At 46.4% G+C, this 20,038-nt stretch overlaps 2 protein-coding genes across 3 annotated transcripts in view; one reads left to right on the plus strand and one right to left on the minus strand.

Annotated features, from left to right (window-relative positions):
- LOC119433771 (MAP kinase-interacting serine/threonine-protein kinase 1-like) overlaps positions 1-10,005 on the minus strand; it is a 117,884-nt gene extending 107,879 nt beyond the window's left edge. Inside the window, 1 exon segment of the mRNA XM_037701019.2 lies at positions 9,967-10,005. Coding sequence (XP_037556947.1) covers positions 9,967-9,990 — 24 coding nt within the window. The 5' untranslated portion in view covers positions 9,991-10,005.
- A 314-nt stretch (positions 10,006-10,319) lies between these two features.
- LOC119433454 (uncharacterized) overlaps positions 10,320-20,038 on the plus strand; it is a 58,035-nt gene continuing 48,316 nt past the window's right edge. Inside the window, exons 1-3 of one of the 2 annotated variants that reach the window (XM_049659369.1) lie at positions 10,338-10,440; positions 12,309-12,394; positions 18,681-19,805. In XM_049659369.1, coding sequence (XP_049515326.1) covers positions 18,687-19,805 — 1,119 coding nt within the window. In that variant the 5' untranslated portion in view covers positions 10,338-10,440; positions 12,309-12,394; positions 18,681-18,686. Of the gene's footprint in view, positions 10,441-12,308; positions 12,395-18,680; positions 19,806-20,038 lie in introns of both variants that reach the window. The other variant, XM_037700660.2, reaches the window with a different exon arrangement.

Consider the following 20,038-nt stretch of genomic DNA (forward strand, 5'->3'; position numbering starts at 1 on the left):
AGAGGGAGGGAGGGGGGAAGCCCCTCATCTTCTTAATTACTCGTAAACGGTACCTGCAAACTTAACATTTTGCAAGTACCGCGTACTCGCAAACCGTACAAGCAAGACATTACCTAACATTGTAAAATTAGGAATTAGTAACATATTACACTGTTTACTTCTCGTATTTCATTGTCATGCTTCCCACTTTACCTAAACTCCCCTCTGTGATGCCCTCGGGCCTTGTGGGTAATAAATAAATAAATAAATAAATAAATAAATAAATAAATAAATAAATAAATAAATAAATAAATAAATAAATAGCTCTACCGGGCAAGGTATATGTGCTCGAACAACTTCGCTCGTTTATTGCAACGTACACATTTACCGTCTTCGTTGCAACGCGCTTGCAAGGGCGGCATGCAGTCGCCGATCGCCGTCGCTGCACCAGTCGTCTTTCAAACGAGATCGAGCGCGCGCCAAGCGCGGCCGGCGGCGCGGTGGAAGACGCTAAATGCGACGCTATCACGTGTTGCGCCGGGTGCGCTGGCGTCAATATTGTTACGTAATGCGTGCTCTGCAGGCGGCGGCGCGTGCGACGCCCGTCCCTGTTGGCGGCGGCGCCAGTTCCTCCGAGAAGGGCGCGCGGACGACGACTAATTCCGTTTGAATTATCAGCTGTTATCAGCGCGATATAGTACTCTGCAGACACGGTCGCGTTATCTATACGCACCACACTTTTCTGTTTGCACTATACGCAAGAGCATATAGTGAGGCATCCTGGCTCTCTCGCTATCACGAACATCATTTACTTAGGACGCAATGTAGTCCTTGTTTATACCCGTAAACAGTTGACCGCAGACTCGAGTACACGTTGTCAAAATACCTGACGTCACGGAGAGATGGCGCGGAAACATCGTGGAGGCGTGGCCAGGTGTCCCAATTTGGCGCCTTTTCTCCGCCACGTTCAGAATGTCCGTCTTGCTATATGCAGAACACTTACTGTATAGTCAATTTCTAGTGTTCATTTAATCATTAATGTAATTCCAATGTTTGCATACATGTGCACGAGCGTTTTTGCATATATAGCCTCTATCGGAACGCGGTTAGCGCAGCCGCGCGAATCGAACCCGCGTCTTCGGGCACAGCATGCAGTTGAGCCACTGCGAGCACAGCCAGTGGGCAGCCGCGGCAGTTGCAACCGATGAAGCAATATCAGCAGTAATTTCAAAAACAGAGGCAGGGCGGGCGCCAATACCTTGTATTTTGTTGCCTTCAGTTTTTTTTTTCAAGGGGATTTGCCAAAGATCGATGGTACACAAACTGTATACCATTGCAAAATTGTTCGTTAACCAACGGCTGTAGTCTTCTGGCACAGTCGGCGCGTCAGAAGTTCACTGTGCGCTGGTTCCACGCAAACGTTGAAATTCCAAACTCTATGTGTCTGCACCAGGTAAAACTGTATAGCAACACAATGTTGGCCGTACAGGCTGGAAATCCCGATACCAGGCTGTATGCTCAGGCTGCGGAAATATTCTTTGTTCTCAGATCAAGCGCCCCGTGAACCTTTGACGTTAAACTTGAGCTTGGCCTCCTTCCACGAGCATTTTGTGCCTTACAGTCAAGTCTCGAAGAAACGTTTCCTCGTGGGGCTGCCACCTCTGACATCCACCCAAGTATTTATCGCGCACCTAAATGGGTTCTTTAAGGTGCACCTAAATTTAAGTACACGAGCATTTTGCATTATGTCCCCACCGAAATGCGGCCGCCGGCAGGTACCGAACCTGCGACCGCGTGTTCAGCCGCAGAACGGCATAGCTATTGCACCACCATGGCGGGCTGTTGGTGAGGTCTAGCTGCGATTATATAAGAGCTCTCTATGTGACTAATAAATATGCTCACTTATTAAAACTGTCTCCTTAATGCTGCGGACTATACACGTACACATCATGGAGATCGGTCCGCGAGTCGATGTTCCATTCGGAACCACTGTTCCCTCCGTATAAAGGACTGATAGCTGCTACCTTCCAAAGGGCGGGAAATGACCCCTCGACTGGAAGTCGTTAAAAAAGATGAGTGACAACAGGACCAGTGTTTTCAGCCCGTACTTTGAGGAATGCTGGGTGGACACCATGAACCTAGCCCGCGAGTCTCTCGAATGGGGTGTAGATTCTGAAAATACCCTCATGCAGAAGTCTTTAGCAAGAGATACCTGCACCGCCTCTAGTACAGGTGGTGCCGCAGCTGTGGCACCAGTCTCGTTCTGATCGACACACTCTGGTTGAAGAGCACAGTGTTCAGTGGGGAGTGGACTCGGCAAATGAGGCCCTAAAAATGGTTGGGAAATAGGTTGTGCAGCTATGTCAAACACTGCAGTAGGAAGAGCCTTAATGTGGGAATATGAGGGCCCATGTTTCCGAAGGCGACAATAGCGGGCCCAGAATAGTTTTGGTTATTTGAAACCTCGCCTGCAAGGCCGTGCAATAGTTGCTGCGGGAGATACAAAAAAGGTATTCCAGGCCTTTCGCGCCAGGAAGATGCGGCGTGCTTTGTTGAAAAGTCGTTCTTCCGAGTTTGATTAGGTTTACTACAGTTTCTTTGTCATCCAAGGGGGTCTGCGACGTTTATACTTCCTTTACGGGAACACACTCCATGCTACATAGCAAGCGTCATGTCGAGCCACGGATCGTAGGCTGCATCAGGTGTGTGGACCAAGTAAAGAGCTAAGTGGACGACATGGTTTAGGTGAGTGAAGTCGATTTGTACGAAAAGGTGGGAGAGTTCTGGCTCGATAGACTCGTTTGTTTACGAATCAACGGGTGGAACTGGTGACAGCACAGTGGTCACAGTCGGATAGGCTGGGAGCAATAATGTAAGCTTGGACACGAATGGCAATGCTGGTGAGAACCAGTTCAAGGGACTACGTGGTAACATTTCAAGAGCTGTAGGAGGGCATAGCACAGAGCCAGACAAAAAAAAAAGTTTCACATGACGTCACGGACGCAGCTTCTCAGCGTGATGGTTCTCCAATATGGCTCCTCGGATGGCGTTAGTGTATCATGTTCACTGCAGCGGGTAACCTAGCTGCTTCACTGGAAGAAGGAAAACTTAGGAGAGGCCTCTTCCCTATAGAGGCTGTGTTGGAGTACGTTGCAGCCGCGCGAGACGCCAACGAACGCAGCTGCTCACCTAGGATGACGTCAGTGCAAGAATAAGAAGTGGTTTCCAAATCCACGTCTCACAGGGTGGCGTCCTCTTGATTTAAAATGCGCATCTTAAAGGAAATACTTTTGCTGGCCGAATGCGGCGGAAGCGACACACACACACACACACACACACACACACACACACACACACACACACACACACACACACACACACACACACATATATATATATATATATATATATATATATATATATATATATGCTCTAGGTAGCTGAAGTAGGCAAATAATGCTAACAACGTTAAAACCACTCGTAACAGTCTACGCTCGTATCGGTCCCTGCCTCGAGACTAAACGAATATTCGAAAATTTCGAATAATGATCGAAATACAGAGTACAATTCGAATCGAATTACAGCGAGGCCTATTCGATTCGCATTCGGAATTTCGAAAAACGACAACACCCCCACTTGTTTACATCAGTGGTAGACTCGGATAGAGCAGGCTCATCAGGCTGGGACCAGCTCACGTGGCTGTTGAAATCGACAAAGAAGACCACAGAGAACTTGCTGCAGCCTAGTTCTGGAGACATTTTGCAAGAACCGGCACGGGTAATTCCGGCGTGCAGGTGGGCAGCGTAGACGTAGCATAAGGGAAGTTTACCGAGTCTGAAGAACACGTCGACAATATACTTCCAGCTCTTTACGAACGGATCAAAATCTTTCTTTCAAGAGACAACAGTTGGCTGGAGTCGATGCAGTTGATTTGGCTCTAGATGGGGAAGCGGTCAACCACCATGCGACGCGCAAACTCAAGGCTGGATTCGGGACTACGGCCCTACCTAGCTCCTCGTGCACTACTGCTGGTGGCGAAGTTTAATTCACTGCTACGAAAGCTTGCTTGGAGAGCCCTAAAAATCGCAGTTCCGCCCGAAAGGCGAAGCAACAATTGCGAAAGCAAATTTACTAGTAGAGAGCTATACGGAGTAAGGATAGTAGTTTTATCGGCTGCATAAACTTGGACACATTTACTTACTACCTAAATTAACAAGCATGGTGTCAGCGCGCACAAGCTAGCATGAATAGATCACACTCGATGACCGCAGACTACTGTCAAAAAGCTGGCGTGAGCAAGCGCGGCGGCAGAAGCGACCGAAGGTTCGTGCAGTCTATCGCTTCAACGGAAACTTAGCGGCGAATGCACAGCGCATACAACGTTAAGTGCCGTGTGGAAATCGCTTTCAAGATACGGTGTGCGCGACAGCCCTCAGCCGCGCAAAGTACAAGTACACAGTTGCTTTCAGAGTAGAAGCCGCGCCCCCTCCTTCTCGCGCTGCCTTCCCGCTTTCCTCCTTTCGCGTGGGAGATTGAGTCGCCAGTTCCCCTTGCGCCCGATCGCAAGATACGCATTTGGTGCTGCAGCTAAACGTCGCCTCCTCTTCCTCCCTCCATCCCCTAGGGCCTTTCGCACGACAGAACACGTCGCGTTTGCTCCGCAGTGCGTTAGCTCTCCTTAAAGCGCGCGTCCCTCGCGCGCTTTCATTCGCACATACAGCATACAGCATTTTATCGCCGTTGGACTTTGTACGGAACCTCACGGCGACGACGACGGCAGAAATGCGCTTGGTGTGTCCATATAATTGCTATTGCAATAAAACGTAGCAGACGAAAACCACGCCTCCAGGCGTTACTGCACATGCGCAGGTTTCCTTAAATGCGCGGCAACACACTCGCGTGTTTAGTTATTAGTTCACCTACATTCACTCAGAGGGCAATACAGTAAGGGGGTAGTTGAGCATTTATACGCCAGTATATTGCGCGTGAAAGAATATCAAAAGTACTACAAGGCAATGGCTATACAGAAATCCTCATAAGAGACATTTACAGACACACATACAAACGAACAGCCAAGTACAGACACGAATACGAAAGACGAAGACTGACAAATACAAAAGAACAGTCAAGTATACGCATGAAGTGAACAATGAGAATATTGCTACTACTCGCACAAGGTTTCTTCTTTTCTGACGTTTTACATGCCAAAGTCAGTTCTGATTATGAGGCACGCCGTAGTGGAGGGCTCCGGATTAATTTTGACCACCTGGGGTGCTTTAACGTGCACTACAACGCAAGCGCACGGGCGTTTTTGCATTTCGCCTCCATCGAAATGTGGGCGCGCCGGAGCCGGGATTCGAATACGCGACCTCGTGCTTAGCAGCGGAATCATACAAGGTTTTGCAGATCTGTGAATACTTCATCGTCACAGGCGAACGTTTATACCCAAAAATGTTAGAAGTAATATTGCATGCGTGATAGAATATGTAATATAAAAAAGTACAAGGCACTAGCCGTACAGAAATCCTTATATAACACAAATTTACAAGCACAAATACAATTACAGATATGAACACAAAAGACACAAAGACAGAGACAAATACAAATAACAGACAAGTACACATATGAACGAAACAATGAGCACATTGCTATACAACTGATACACGGTTTCGCGAAAAATTCGTCGCCACAGGCAACTTAAATTTGACACCACGGGGGAGTGCAAGTGTCTTGAATGTAAGCATACGAGATGGAATGTCTTCTTACCTTAAGCACATATGATCAAATCGGCTTGAGGTATACGTGGACGACTTAACGTAAGCGCCTTTATCCAGTACAGTGCGATCGAGGCACACGCCTCTTGAAAAAGTCGCAGTTCTGTCCAAAAGGCGGAGCATCGACTGCGATGGCAAATTAGCAGACAGCTATACGAAGTCAGGATATTAGTTTTATCGGCCGCATAAACTTCAAACCGTCTGCTTACTAACAAAATTAACAAGCACGGTGTCACGCGCTGACAGGTAAACATGGACACTCCTCACTCGATGACCGTGGAAACTCGCTGTCAAAACGCTGGAGTGAGGAAGCTGCGTCCAGTAAGTCGCTTACTCCTGTGGACCGTCACGAAACATTCAGCTTCGACCATTCGTGTGCTGTCGGTGTAGTCGCTGTCACCCATGCTTTGGCGCATTGATTCAAGTGTGCGCCCATTCACATATTCTTAATACGTTGGCGATAGAGAGGGCGTAATATTGCGTGCGAGTTGAGGTAGATGTGTGTGTAGACAACGTGCGCTAAACTTGCTTTGCCAAGAATTACGCGGCGCTACTGCCATTGTTTAACGAGCGGTACTCACTCTTGCCGACGTTCCGGGGTTGAAGTCTTTTATTTGGAGATCAGCGATACAACGCTGGTGGATGAGTGAATTTTTATCAACGAGTAAAGTCGTGTATCGAGAAGGGCCGGCAAAAACCCAGTTGCAAAAACCCAGTTGCAAAAACCCAGTTGCAAAAACCCAGTTGCATTTCCGACATCTGATCGCACAGAAACAGAGCAGAAGCGATAATGGTTTCGCTGAGGCATCGTGCGGCGCGCCACCGAAAGCGCCATCTCGTTTCTCGAGAACAAACTGCTCCGCGAAAAGGTTCAACACGGAACATCACGCCGGCGTCGATGGCGGAAGTGCGCCTGGAGTGTCCGTATAATTGCGATCGCAATAAAAACGAGTCTCACGCCTTAAAAACTACTCCGGCTTATTGGATTAGATTTAACTGTACAACATTCACTATCCTTGGGCGCCTAGATCTACTCTTGGGCACAGCGACGGGAACGTTAGCGCTGCCATTCAAGAGTTTCGTTTAGGATAAATGAGATTTTAAACTAGAAATTTAAAATTTTAAGCTTCTTTTTCTTGCAACCAAATTTAATCTGAAATGTTTTATTTTTATGGTTCTGATGTAATTATTATACTCCATGAAATCAGTCTCTTCGATCTCTATGTTTCTATTCCGATTTACCTATTATAAAATTTTGTCTCTACTCACGGACTACTTTCTGTGGCAATGAAGGGAAAGCTATACGGAGGCGGAGCTTCTGCACGTGTGTTACTGCGCCAAGTAGTCCGGCAGCGTTTGACAGCGCTTTTAGTTCCTTGGAACAGATACTGAATCAGCGCAGCTTCCACGGGCGAAAAAGTAGAAAAATTAGTCAAATTTGGTGGCAGCCTAATAATGGAAGTTTCGAATACCAATAGAATATTTGGCAGTAACTATTCGTATTCGAAGAGTAACTATTCGGTACTTTCTAATATTAAGAAATTACCAAATATTTGGCAACGACTGACTGGTAAAGTCGTTATTGTTCTCTGTTGTCTAAATAAAGCATCGCAAATCCTAAGAGAAACAACGACCAAAGTTTCTGAATCGATGCGGCGGAAGCGTTGGTGACAACCTGTGATTAACGTTTGTATTCTGGCATTTAGTGTTTTTGGCACTCTATGATGTACCAACTTTATATTTTACGCTACAATCTGCGTTGCTTTGCTTTCAACGGGCCCTTTTAGATGTGTATAAGGCACAAAAGTCCAAGTCTTTTTAGGTCCGAAGTAAAGTCCCTAGATTTTCTGCCCAAAGAAAGCAAAAAAAAAAAAAAAATTACACCATCTTCCCGTAGGGGAACCCTGAGTAGTATGCGAAGCAGCCATGGGGTCGACTCAAGGTAGTTTTATCAGCTGTATAAACTTGGACATGCAGCAGCACCAGCAACGCGCGGAACTGTTGTCGACGCCGCCGGCGTTTTGCCCGCGTTCTCACCGAACGCGCGCGGCGTTGGTGACTGTTGCCGGTGCCTCTGGGGCGCCTACCGTCGCGCCTCTAACCTAAGCTGCTTCGCATTATCGCGCGCGGAGCCTCAGGTGTTGCCATTCATTGCGAAATCCGGAGATGAGCGTCGGAGAGAAGGAATGCCGAGAGGAAATGAGACAAGGAGAGGAGGGGAAGGAGGATGCGCATGCGCAGTAGGGGTGTGGACGCCGCACGGCGTATGGATGGAGGGAGGGAGGCAGGGAGGGAGTGACATAGCCCCGACCATAAGCTGCTTCGCATCTAATATCTAGGGACTTTAGTCCGAAGCATCTTATGCGCCCGGGCTGTCGGAGTCTCTAAAGTCCCTAGACATTTTTTGGAGGAAATCTAAGGACATTAGGCGTCTCCTGTTGCAGTAACGGTAAGCAAGCGGCCCGTGCTCGCCCTCGGCACGCTCTCGTGCCACTGCTCCCGCGTTCGTCGTTGTCTTTCACAGCTGCCTCTATACCGCTATAGTGCCTAGAATATACTGGCCAGTATATTTTAGGCACTATAATACCACCGCGAATCTGGTTGTCGTAGCCATCTTTGTTTATTTAGACAGTGTTGCCAGCACAAGTAGCGGATTCTGGAGTTGCTAATGAAGGATGCTGCAGGCCGTTATTCTGGCTATGCCGCGGTGACATACACCAGTGACTCGCGTGCAAACCCTTATCACGCGGGACTAATCGTCGTGAGGGCTGATGTTGCAGCACACTGTAAAAACAGTTGCGCCCTTTTGGGCGTATTTTTGCCACAGAACAATGATCGTCATCTGACTTGCGTGGCTTTCCTTTCTTTAACGCTGTGCATCCGGCACTTCTAGGTCACGAACGACAAGAGCGTTATCAGCGTGACACAGCGTTCTCGACAGGAAAGTAGGAAGTGCAGAGTTTTCAACATAGGAAACGCAAGCAAGACAGATGACGATTATCGTTGTGTGGCAAAAATGCACCCCAAAGGGTGCAGCTGTTCTTAGAGTGCATAGCGGACGACTGGGCGATCGTGCGTCAAAACGTCGCACTATCCTGCTCTCACTTGACCACATACTGTGTCGTGATGTCACGACAAAGTATCTTCCTGGGAAACGAAACCGAAACTGGCTATAGAAAATCAGTTATACTAAATTATTCACCGCACTTTGAGCTTGTCACTATTTTTTAATATGATTTATAGGTCTAGGACTCTCATTTAACGCAAAAAATGAGTATTCGGAAATATTATGTCAGAAGCCTAGTGTTGGTCACCACCGTCTACGCGACCGTTATTTTTTTGCAAAGTGAAAAAAAAAAAAAAAAAGTGTAAAAAAGAACAGTGTAAGCTCTCGCATACTGCTTTATGCGCTACGTCTGAAATCGGCAAAGTACCACTATCTGCGAACAAACTTTCTCTGCAGACTATATGTAAACGTTTTCGGTTTTTCGGAATGAGCTGATACTTGTTTTCGTTCTGCACGTAGAAAAGCTGGAAATGCTCTTTAGAATCAGTAAATTTTTACCTAGTAGCTATTCTTGTACGCCGACACAAATTTTGTGAGGCTTGTGCGCAGTTTGAAACAAAACAGCGCTCGGAGCCGGCGTCGACAGCTTTCGCTCGGCGCAACGGGGCGCAACCGCATGGCACGCAACCTGTGGGAGAAACGCCGCTTCGTTGTACCTGTACACCAGCTCCCAGGAAAGTTGTGCGCAGTTTGCTAAACGACGTCGCGAGCGGTAGTTTCAACAACGACGAAGGCAGCAAATACCTTGATATGAAATAAAAACACGTATTCAAGACCTAACGTGTGTAAACACGATAGGCTACAGTGCTGCCAGTTGACAGCGGCTTGGGAGTTTCCGCAATGTTACAAATAACGCTAGAAGAAAAAGTGCATGCAACGTTAACCGCTTGCATATCGCTTATAATGACAAGCACCGAGCTAATGGGGCAAGGAGATCGCAATAACCTTGTTTGCGCCGTTTACGCCCCAAGAAGTGGGGTGCTGACCATAGGATGCGGAACGCCGAGTAGTGCTCAGGAAAGGGCTTATTTCAAGGAAAATGAATGATTCTAAAGCTAAGCGATCATGCACTTCAACTAATTTTGCGTTAAATATTAATATGCAGTACACGTCATAGAGTGACAAGCCGCAAATACTTTCACGTACCTCATCTAAATCACCGCAATCCATGCTTCCCGTGCCGACCGACCGGCAACATTCCGAAAGTCCTCGCTGCCGAAGATAGACCACCTGGCGAGCACTCGTAACAGCACATAGTGTGCCTCTCTACGAGCTCACCAGGTGACAGCAGCTTATGGGCTGTGAACGCTAAAATACAATGCCTCTACATAAATATCACGTCCCAAAGCCACAAAAACTATATTAACTGAACATAAACTAAAAAAAATGCAGGTTGTGCAATAAAAATGAAGAAAAACTTGTATGCTTGGCGGCCAATCAACTTATATATTTTTTTGTACGGCTATGCGGCCTTGAGACCGCATGGCGCGAAAGTCGCCGTTATTCGCGCGAAAACGACCTGTCCTGCTGGCACTCATACGGCTCGTACTCTCGTGAACCGGCGGGCGCAGGCGGCGTCAATGGAGACGTGATAATCGTCTTATGCGTCCTGGACCCGAGGTATGTTCTGTTGGCAGTGGACAGGTTCACTACATCACGCGACGCCAGTCACTAATAAGAATATGATAATTTCTTGCAACCGCGGGACAGGCGTAGCAGTACTCGTGACGCGGGGCACATAGTTTCGGAACCGCAGGACCACTTTGTGTGCGCACGTCGCGCCCGTGAAGTCACTTTCTGGGTGTTCATAATGACCTCATGTCTCAGGAAATGTTGCTGCAGACTTATAGTCGCTACCTGCTGCCGCTGCCCTACACGCCTTATTGCACGTGCAGCCTAGTACCGCGTTTGAGGCTGCGGACTCAACGCCGGCGTTCTTTACGTTCTGGATATGATACGGTGCTCAAATCGACGCGCGCGGCTTATACGTATAAAACAGCGCTTGAACGCGCACCGTTTTGAAAAGAAAGGCGATAACGAACAGGTAATGCGCTGGCGGCAGCTGCCAGATACGAGGTTGTTCACACAATAGCGCGCGTCTCGGAAGGAAAAGTTGAGTAGCGGTAGTGGAGCAACACCACCTAGAACGCTGGAGGCGGACGGGCGGGGGAGATTATCAAATAGCTGAGGTTACGGCCACATGACATGATCAGTGAACTCGAACTTGCAGGGTTTCAGCTAAAATTCAAGGTTTATATTTGAGCGTGTCACAGGAAGGCCAGTTTTATGTTCGCGAGTAGAGTGAGCTACTGCTCACAAGTAAATAGATATGAAGTTTTCAACACTTACGACTCAGGGTGTTGTAAGCGAGCCAGGTATTTGGTTTTGAAGCATCATAACTCTAAACATTAAAACATTATTAACTAAAACATTATTGTAACCAAAGTTCGCTTTCAATACCGCCAGATCAGTGAAAGCATGATAGGCTTTGTGAATGTATCGATGGAAGTCTGTATGACGTTTAAAGAGCAGTGAAAATTTAACTAATGTATTGATATGACTGTCTTGCAGAACCACGATAATACATTTATGATATTGAACAGCACCTACAACTGCTTGTAATGTCAGCCTTTGATATTTGTGTTTTATTTCTAAGCATTGACAACATGGGAAGCCCTGTACAGATTTTGCTAGAAGTCTGCTTTTCTAAGAACACTACGACATACACTTTGAACCTTTGCGCAGACTACCGGCATAGCTGTGATGTAGCATCTATATCTGTCTCTTGACAGCACTCTTGATTTGATTGTACTTCACAAGTGCAGCCGTACAAACTGCATACCTACCAACACTCACTAGTTCTCCGAGAAGTTGATGAATTTAGGCTTGTTCTACGATATTGTGAGTCTTGCTTTATGAAAGATTCTGTTCGTGAAAAAAGTATCGCTTGTCAGACTACGGCCACACCCTTGGTAGTCTTCTAATGATGGACACCAGAGGTGTGCTTGCTCCAAGTGAGTTCATCTAGACATGTTAGAGCAGGCAAAATTGGCAACAGTTAAATTGCTGAAAAAGCTGCTACAATCTAAAAACAATGTATTGCTTGTTAGTCTTTACTGAAACATGTTCGCTGCTGCTTGTGTGCTTAGTTCTAAAGGTATAAATAATGAAGTGTGTATGTATTGCACAGAAAGTGCATGCGCTGGGCAAAAAAAAAAAAGAATAATAATAAAAAAAATATATATGTTATGTGCTGCAATGCAAGGGAGTAGATAAAATACACCAAATATCCACGATGTGAATGAGTGGGCGAAGCACTGGGGGATCATTCGGGTAACCGTGAAACCCCTGTACATTGCCCACTCGAACATGCAAATGAGTGACAACACATGTGTACAGTATATACAGTGTTGTTTTATTGGTCGTATATGGTATTGAGGTGCAGACTTCGTTTTCCCTTCATTAAGACTGCCTTGTGATCAGTGCAGCAGCACGGCGACGCCGGCAAGCGGACCCAGAGGCGGCGAGAGCGTGGGAAGCGGCGGCAAAACAACGGAAGCGTTCTCTACCTGAGGTTGGTGGTGCTGATTCTCGGATCAAGCGCGAACCCTCAGCTCCAAGTCCGCTTGCCGGTGTTGCCGTACTGCTGCAGCTGTGTGAGCCCTCAGCACGGCGACGCCGGCAAGCGGGCCCAGAGGCGGCGTGAGCGTGGGAAGCGGCAGCAAAACGCTGGAAGTGTTCTCTAGGTTGGTAGCGCCGATGCTCGGATCAAGCGCGAGCTGCGCGAGCCCTCACCTCCGGGTCCACTTGCCGGCGTTGCCGTACTGCTGTAGCTTTGCGAGCCCTCAGCTCTGGGTCCGCTTGCCGGCGTTGCCGTTTTGCTGCAGCTTCCCTTGCCCTATACTTCGGGTCCGCTTGTTGTCTGCATCGCCTTGCTGCAGCAGCTTTGCGAGCCTTCGACTCCGCTTGCAGTTGAGCCGCCACTCTCGCCTTTTCATCCATAGCGGGCGTGCCGTTATCAGAAGGGACCATTATCATCTATGGCTGAAGAGAGAAAGCGCGCGTCGGGAACGAGCGCTTATATAGCCCTTGTGCACCGCAGCGCCCCTAGCGGACGCCATGCAAACCAGAGCTACGGACGACGAGGGAAGGACAAGGCTCGGCCTTAAGGTTCTTCGCTCCTAAAACTGTGAAGAAAGAAAAAGCTGAAGAAGAGGTCGCAGTGAAGCAGCATAGCAGTTAGCCAAGCACCACTGTTAAGTGAACAAAGAATAAGAGTATTATAAGCAATAGTAGTAATTAGTTGCTTCTTTATATCATTAAGTGAAAAGGAGGATTAGTAAATTCCTGCTGATTGCACTGCAACTCTGCCATTATAACTTGCATGTATTGAATGGGGGCCAGTAAAGTGAGACGGGCGGTTATGGACAGGGAGTGAAGATAGGATACTGGATATATATTAGACAGCGATAGCACACTATACACCTGTGTACAGTTGACAACTAATACTCCTCTCACATGTGAAAACTTAATGTAATTAGTAGATAATGCCATTCGATACATAAATCAAGGCTGCAATATTGTAGCAATGTCTTTTCCAATGGTGTTTCTTTTCCTGATTTTTGCTCTTGATCAGTGTTCAGAGCAACACTCCGCCCACATTATCAACAGGATCAGCTGGCCTCGAAGGTTAGATGGTAAAGAGTAGCATAGAATCAAATGGAAGGTATCGCTACAAAACCGTGGCCCAGATTCTAGCAGTGCTACACGGCAAAAAGATAACATCATTCAATAAGGTTGCAGTGACGCTCTGTGTAAAAGAACAAAATGCAAAAAAATGTTATGGGTATTCGTGAAACTTTCCGGAGTCTTTTCATTAAAATTAATTTTACAGGCTTATGGGAATAATCTTAAATGCCTGGTCACGTTTATCTAAGTAATCAAGCTGGTATTTATCCAGACGAAGTCAAGGCAAGGGTAGATTAGATACGAATTCTCTAAAGGGCCCTCACGAGGCCACATAGCAAATTTTGTGGTTATATGCTAGAAGTTATTACCTGCGCTGTAGGGAGCGTTCTACCGTAAGAATTTTTCAAATTGGTTCGTTTATAGCCGAGATATATATATTTCAGTGCCGTGGACCCACGATTTCAGGAGGCGAGTGCCATTGCCAACATAAGACACTATCTCCACTTGTCCCGTCTAGCCTCCACAACCGAAATTCTTTCCCTGCGTTCTCCCTTCAAGTGTTGTGCTTGAAGATCGCACGATGCTTGCGTTACGGGCCCCGCATTCTTTTTTTTTTTTTCTTACTTTTTTTGCTAGGTGCCGCACTTCCGCTGACGGTCTGTTGCACGAGCTGTTGCGTTTGTCTCGCTTTGCATAGCGCATTATTTTGTGTGCTGTGCGTGAGAACACGTAACTAGGGGTATAAGTTAGTGCTGCACGAACACTGAGGCAGACGCAAGCGGATCACAGAGCATGATCATGCGCTGGAACACTGTAGAAAATGACAGTTGTCAGCGCACGGTGACTGCACGACATGGGAACAAGCAGATGAAACGAAAGTACATCTCTTTTGCTAGGTTGCGAAGTAAAACAAGAACGCGCAGACATTCGCGTTTTATTATTTCTCTAAACTTAAGTTGTATACTGAAGCAGCCGATAAACAAATAACTGATGTTGCCTTGAATAATTCTCGAAGTCCTTTGTCACTGAGAGGGACGTCACAGCACGGCGATGTACGTAGCGCACGTGCGATAGAGAAATCACTCTCTGGCTAGGAGCGCGGCACCCTTGAGGAGATGGGCAAACAATGTTTGGTTTGAAATTTGAGCTCTTTCCGTGGTGTGTAGCGATGTAATAATTGGCAGATGTGCTAGCGCGCATTGTATGCACTACGCTTGTCAGCTCAAAATTGCCAGACCTGGTGAGGGGCCCTTTAAGTAGTAAACAGCAACATGGCTGCCGCACTGGAACCAGCGTGAACATGTGGACACTCTCTCTCATTTGACAGAGGTCGGCAGAAAAAGAGGATACTTGCTCATATCCTCTCATCAGCACTCACTCGTATACATCCCTCACACTTGCTGTTAGTCACTCGTGTTCATAGGTGTCCACTGACTTTCGTTTGTACTCGTTCCTGTTCATACTGACATCCGTTCAAACTCACCGGTGCCCACTCACATTCGTACTCACTTCCATTCACAACTTTCACACTCACTAAGACTATCTCATGCTTGTGCAATTGGCGTGGAGTAAGAGTCAGCGAAATCGTGAGTATGGCGCGCCTATGGTTTCTGATAGGTTAAAACTCATGGTAGATCTTGTTTGTATTGAAAGATAATGCACACCTGTTTGGCAATTAAGCAAATTTAATTTGATGTTGTGCTATTTTTGTTGCTCTACCCTTTCGTCCCATTGTACTTTTTGGAGGAAGGAGAGTGCGCATGAAATTCTAAAACACATCGAATGAGTTGAACTCATTCGATCTCAAACATTGCTTTAGTTGAATGAGTATAAATATTCCCATTATATTCTAAGTATATTCCTGGATAAGTGTTTCTTCGTGTATCAAGTCACTTCATATGTGAGCTGCATTTTGTCCTTTTTTCTCCACTTTTGTTTTATTTTCTTCTTACAAATTGTATAGTCTACCTTTTTTCAGCTTGCAGAGAAATCTGTTAAGCATTAGTGTGTGCAATCACATTGTTGCTTCTGTTGTGCTGCATGTTTTTTTTGTGTGTTATATACGTTTTCTGACACGTTTTAAGGAGCCTTTAATGGCTCATACTGGCGGCATCCGATTGTCCGTCCGTCCGTGCCCTGGAACGGTGCCAGCTGTGGCCTCTCCCCCTCACACTCTCTCAGCAATCACGTGATGGCACAGTAGCGCACAGCAACAGTTGTGCCGCCACAGCTGTGGCCTCTCCTTACACTCTCTCAGCAATCCATTCCACTGAGAGTGTCATGCTTAGAAAAAAAAAGACATGGGGCATAGTCAGTCCAATGGCCACAGCCTTTCGCCGAACACACTTTGGAATTTACAAAGTGCCCTTCAATTTTTCCTTTTAGCTATGTGCTCTGGGACCTCCTCCTGTATATTCTTGTATGCATGTGTTCCTTGCGATTCAAGTGAACTGAAATGTTCAACAGGAACCCGTGGGTTCTGAGAGATGCCATGGCGGAGGGTTTCGGATTTATTTTTGACAACCTGAGGTTCTTTCATCCTTTGACTGCCACTCCAGAGTATACCAGTTTTGTCTTTTCAGTGCATTCTCTGCTTCTCAAGAGGCAACTCACGCAAAAATTAATGTTGCATGCCTGTTGTACCATCTACAGAGGGGTTGTAAAAACACCTAAAATATTCTGAATTATCTGGAAATTAATTTCAAGTGGATACGCTTGACAAGCTCACCGGCTACAGTTCGTAAATTGCAATATGCGTTGTAAAGTAATTAACTAAGAAGTTAATTAGTGATTGTTTGTTAATTAGTAGAATTTGTGTTTCAATTTCTTGTGCTACTAATGTCTGCGTCATCGAATGACCCAGCTCAATGATAAGAATTATGCTACCTGCCACAGGCGATTTCTAAAAATTTTGTAAAACTTAAATATGAACACCCTGTGGTGTGTGTGTGTGTGTGCGTGCGTGCGTGTGCGCACGCACTTACATGTGCACACACAACAGGTTTTGTGTGTGCTGTATCAAGTGCCAACAAATGGGCTGGTACAAACACTGTATGCTGACAGTCAAAGTAGTTTGGGTAAGTGTACCTCTGTTCTGCATAATAAAACAAAATTAATTTCTGCATAAACCTTTAACTTATGTATGCTCATAGGTATCTCTAAAGCATGGCAATCATTTAATGGAATAGTGTTTTATATTCAGCGGATACTTTGAATGACTTGATTGTCTGTGATTTAGCCATTCAGTATATATACCCATACTTGGCTAATCCCCTAGGGTGGGTATGTGCCGCTGCAAGTCAAGTACGGAGTCTTTAAATGTAGCTAGATATTGGTCGTACTGTCATGCACCTGTCATCGCGGTATTTCCCTCTACAAGCATCATCTTTGTCCCCATGACATCACTGCGTAGACGTCTGACAATGTGCATGCACATGACTTGGTGTGTTGAATTTTGCCAGGGCTTGCGAGTGGTGTGGTGCATAAACACAAAAAATTGCATGAGATTAAAGTTGAGACCTGTGGAGTTGACAAGCATAAATATTGCTTGAGCTTACGCATTGCATAGGATGAAATTTAACACAATTGTGCGCATTGCTGTTCGTTGTATAGGATTTAATACAGCTTGACTATAGATTCACTTCACATACATTCCAACCTGTGCATTGGACCTGCATAATTTTTTTTAATTATTCCTTCTGGGTCATAGGCATTATTCGAAGTGTTAATTTCACGTGCACTCCGGCATTGGCTAAAGACAATGCAGAGACTGGTATGTGCACACCTCGGGAATGCAGAGAACAGGCGTTCAGGCAAGTGTGTTGGGTTTTAGCTGAAGTCTATTGCAAGTGCAGCAGGCATTTCCTCCTCCTCGATGTGGCTGAGTAACACTGAAAAGAAAAAGGGCATCATAATGGTAACCAGAACTGCTAACGATGCAGCGGCTTTGTTACTACAGTGAACTCTCACTTGAGGGAACTTCAAGGGACCCATGGAATAGCTCACTAAACTGAATATTCACTAGAATATGGAACTGCATAGGACTTGGTAGACATCGAGTCAAAAGTGTGAAGTGCAATTTATGGTGTTGTGGTTTATGTAGCGTAACAGTTACGTTGCTGCACATCATTAAAAAAAATTTTTTTTTCATTTTCACTGGCACTTTTAAAGGGCAAGAAGTAACAAATCTGTCCAGAGAGTCTATTTTTGTGCACTTCCTCAGGCACAGCTTGTTGCTGAGACAAGAGTTTGAGTCTTGAAACTTTCCAAGGCATCCTACTGTCTCAGCTGGACTTGAATCTGCCTCGTTGCACTCTCCTTCTTCGGGACGAACATTGGAAAGAATTTCCAGATCTGATAGTTCAGCACAGGTAACGAACTCACTGTCACACGTAGTCTTCAAACGAAGTGTTGCACGGCATGGCAGGAAAGGGACACCTTTAATATAGCTCTGCAGCGCTGCAGAGTGCAAAATTTCGTTGAACCGGTTGAAACAATAAGCTCGGGTCCACTGATCAAGTTCGTTCAACTGAAACATTCGCTGTTCAGGAATTCCTTTAACTGAAAGATTTTTGCATAGAATGCATAGGAAAACTGCCGGGGATTTTCTAAAAGTTTGTTATTCTGAAACATTCGTTAAATCGACGTTCGTACAACTGAGAGTTTACTATAATTGGTCCTGAAGTCTGTACAGTCTCCATGCAATCTTTTAGTTTGGTCTTCTGCAAGGAAGGCATAGAGGCTCAACTACGCTCATAACAGTAAATAATGATTTAAGCTTCATTAAAATTCTTAGATTAGTTGTATTTGAGCTGAAAGGTGACTTTAGAGTCATGCTTAAAGGTTGAAAATAACCACCCTATGCTTGTCTCGCCAATTCTACGCAGTGTAGTGAAAGCTGAGGAATGCATGGTTGCGCTAACAGGAAAACAAGGACTTAGAAAGAAAAGTAGGAAACGATAGGTCGCAGACCATCTGAAACAAAGCTGCAGACCATGTCGGCCAGCCAGAATAGTCAACCAGAAGATAACATAAACCAACTCAACTTATCTCACTTTGTCATAAAAAATTTGCTGATGTGAAACTCTGATCCAAGTCCTGCTTTGTAGAATGGTCTCTGCCACAATGCAAGGGTGTGTTGCTAACACCAGTGCCTCAATTGTATTGTGCAGGTTGCGATGTCTGATGGACCATGTCGACTGTCAGTGACCTGCCTTAGCAGGGGCTGCAATCCCTCGACTCCTTTGCTTCGGCGCCTATTTGACCTGCCCACCACGGTCCTCAAAGATGACATCCTGGGCTCAATTGACGATGGTGTCTATTACGAGGATGCCACATCCAGCTACCACGTGGAGGTCACACCTTCGAGAAGTGTTGCTTCCACGCTAGAAGACATCATAAACCACTGGAAAGACCCCAAAGAGATCAAGCTCTTGTGTGGTACAGTTCCTGGATGGTGGCTGTCATGGCCCCAGCTAGTCGACTCAACCACGAATGAACATGACGACCTGAAATTTGCAAGCTTCTCTCTCGGCTCTTTTGTGGGCATGGGAACGTATGTTGAACACTACTGTTCATCGCCAAGGGAGCTTAAGGAACCAGTAAAAGCAAGGACCAAACTAGCTAACCAGCATCCGGCATCTTCGTCTTCCAACAAGAAACAGCCGTATCGCATAACACAGTGCATGGCCCACTTTGCCCACTATCGCCAAAGGCTGTACATCTACTTTGTTGATGTCAAGGAGCCACTGGTCAAGCAGGAGCAGAATGGTGAGACACATGCTCGCCACCGCTTCATAATTGAGTACTCTTCCGTGAGGCACGTAGTTGTGTGCAAGAACCCTGATGGTGGAAGCAACGACTTGCTGGTGTACTTGCACCTTGTCCACCCGCCCCTTCTCTACAGGGTTCACGAGACCCACCGGCCAGAAAACCAGGACCATGACGACGAGTGCGACCCGCGCAAGCCAAAATACGTGGAGCAGCACTGCATTAGTGAACGAACGAGGTGGGTCCGCACGGTGGACTTTGGCAAGCACAAGACAAAGTGTGACAGTAAGACATTAGGCTTCTGTCGTGTCATGGCTCTCTCATTTTCATCATCATGTCACCGCGTCCTGGAAGCGCTGTCCTGCCTGGGTACACTGAGCACAACTACGAGTCTATATTACGGTGCGGTAGATCTAAAGGCGAGGAACAGCAAGGGGATTGGGGAAGCAGACAAGGAGCTGCATGTCGAGGACCTGTCATTTGGCTGCGGATTTGCTCTGGCTGCCGTTTGGAGATCGTCAGCCCAGGTAGGAACAACCGTTATTGGCCATGGCGGCGAGTAAGGCTGTATAAAAACCATTCCCTGGTGCTGGCTTGTGGGAATGGTAGAAACTGTTGTACTGTTTCTATGTCAGTTCTATCAACTACAGCATTTTTAACCCTTTGCGGTCCGAAACCTTTACCCACTTTCCGGCGTTTCCGGTCCGAAACTATTTTGCCAGTTTGTGGCGCCGCTAACAAAACCACCAACTGTGGAAGA

This window comes from Dermacentor silvarum, chromosome 11 (genome assembly GCF_013339745.2).
Source record: "Dermacentor silvarum isolate Dsil-2018 chromosome 11, BIME_Dsil_1.4, whole genome shotgun sequence".
Lineage (NCBI taxonomy): Eukaryota > Metazoa > Arthropoda > Arachnida > Ixodida > Ixodidae > Dermacentor > Dermacentor silvarum.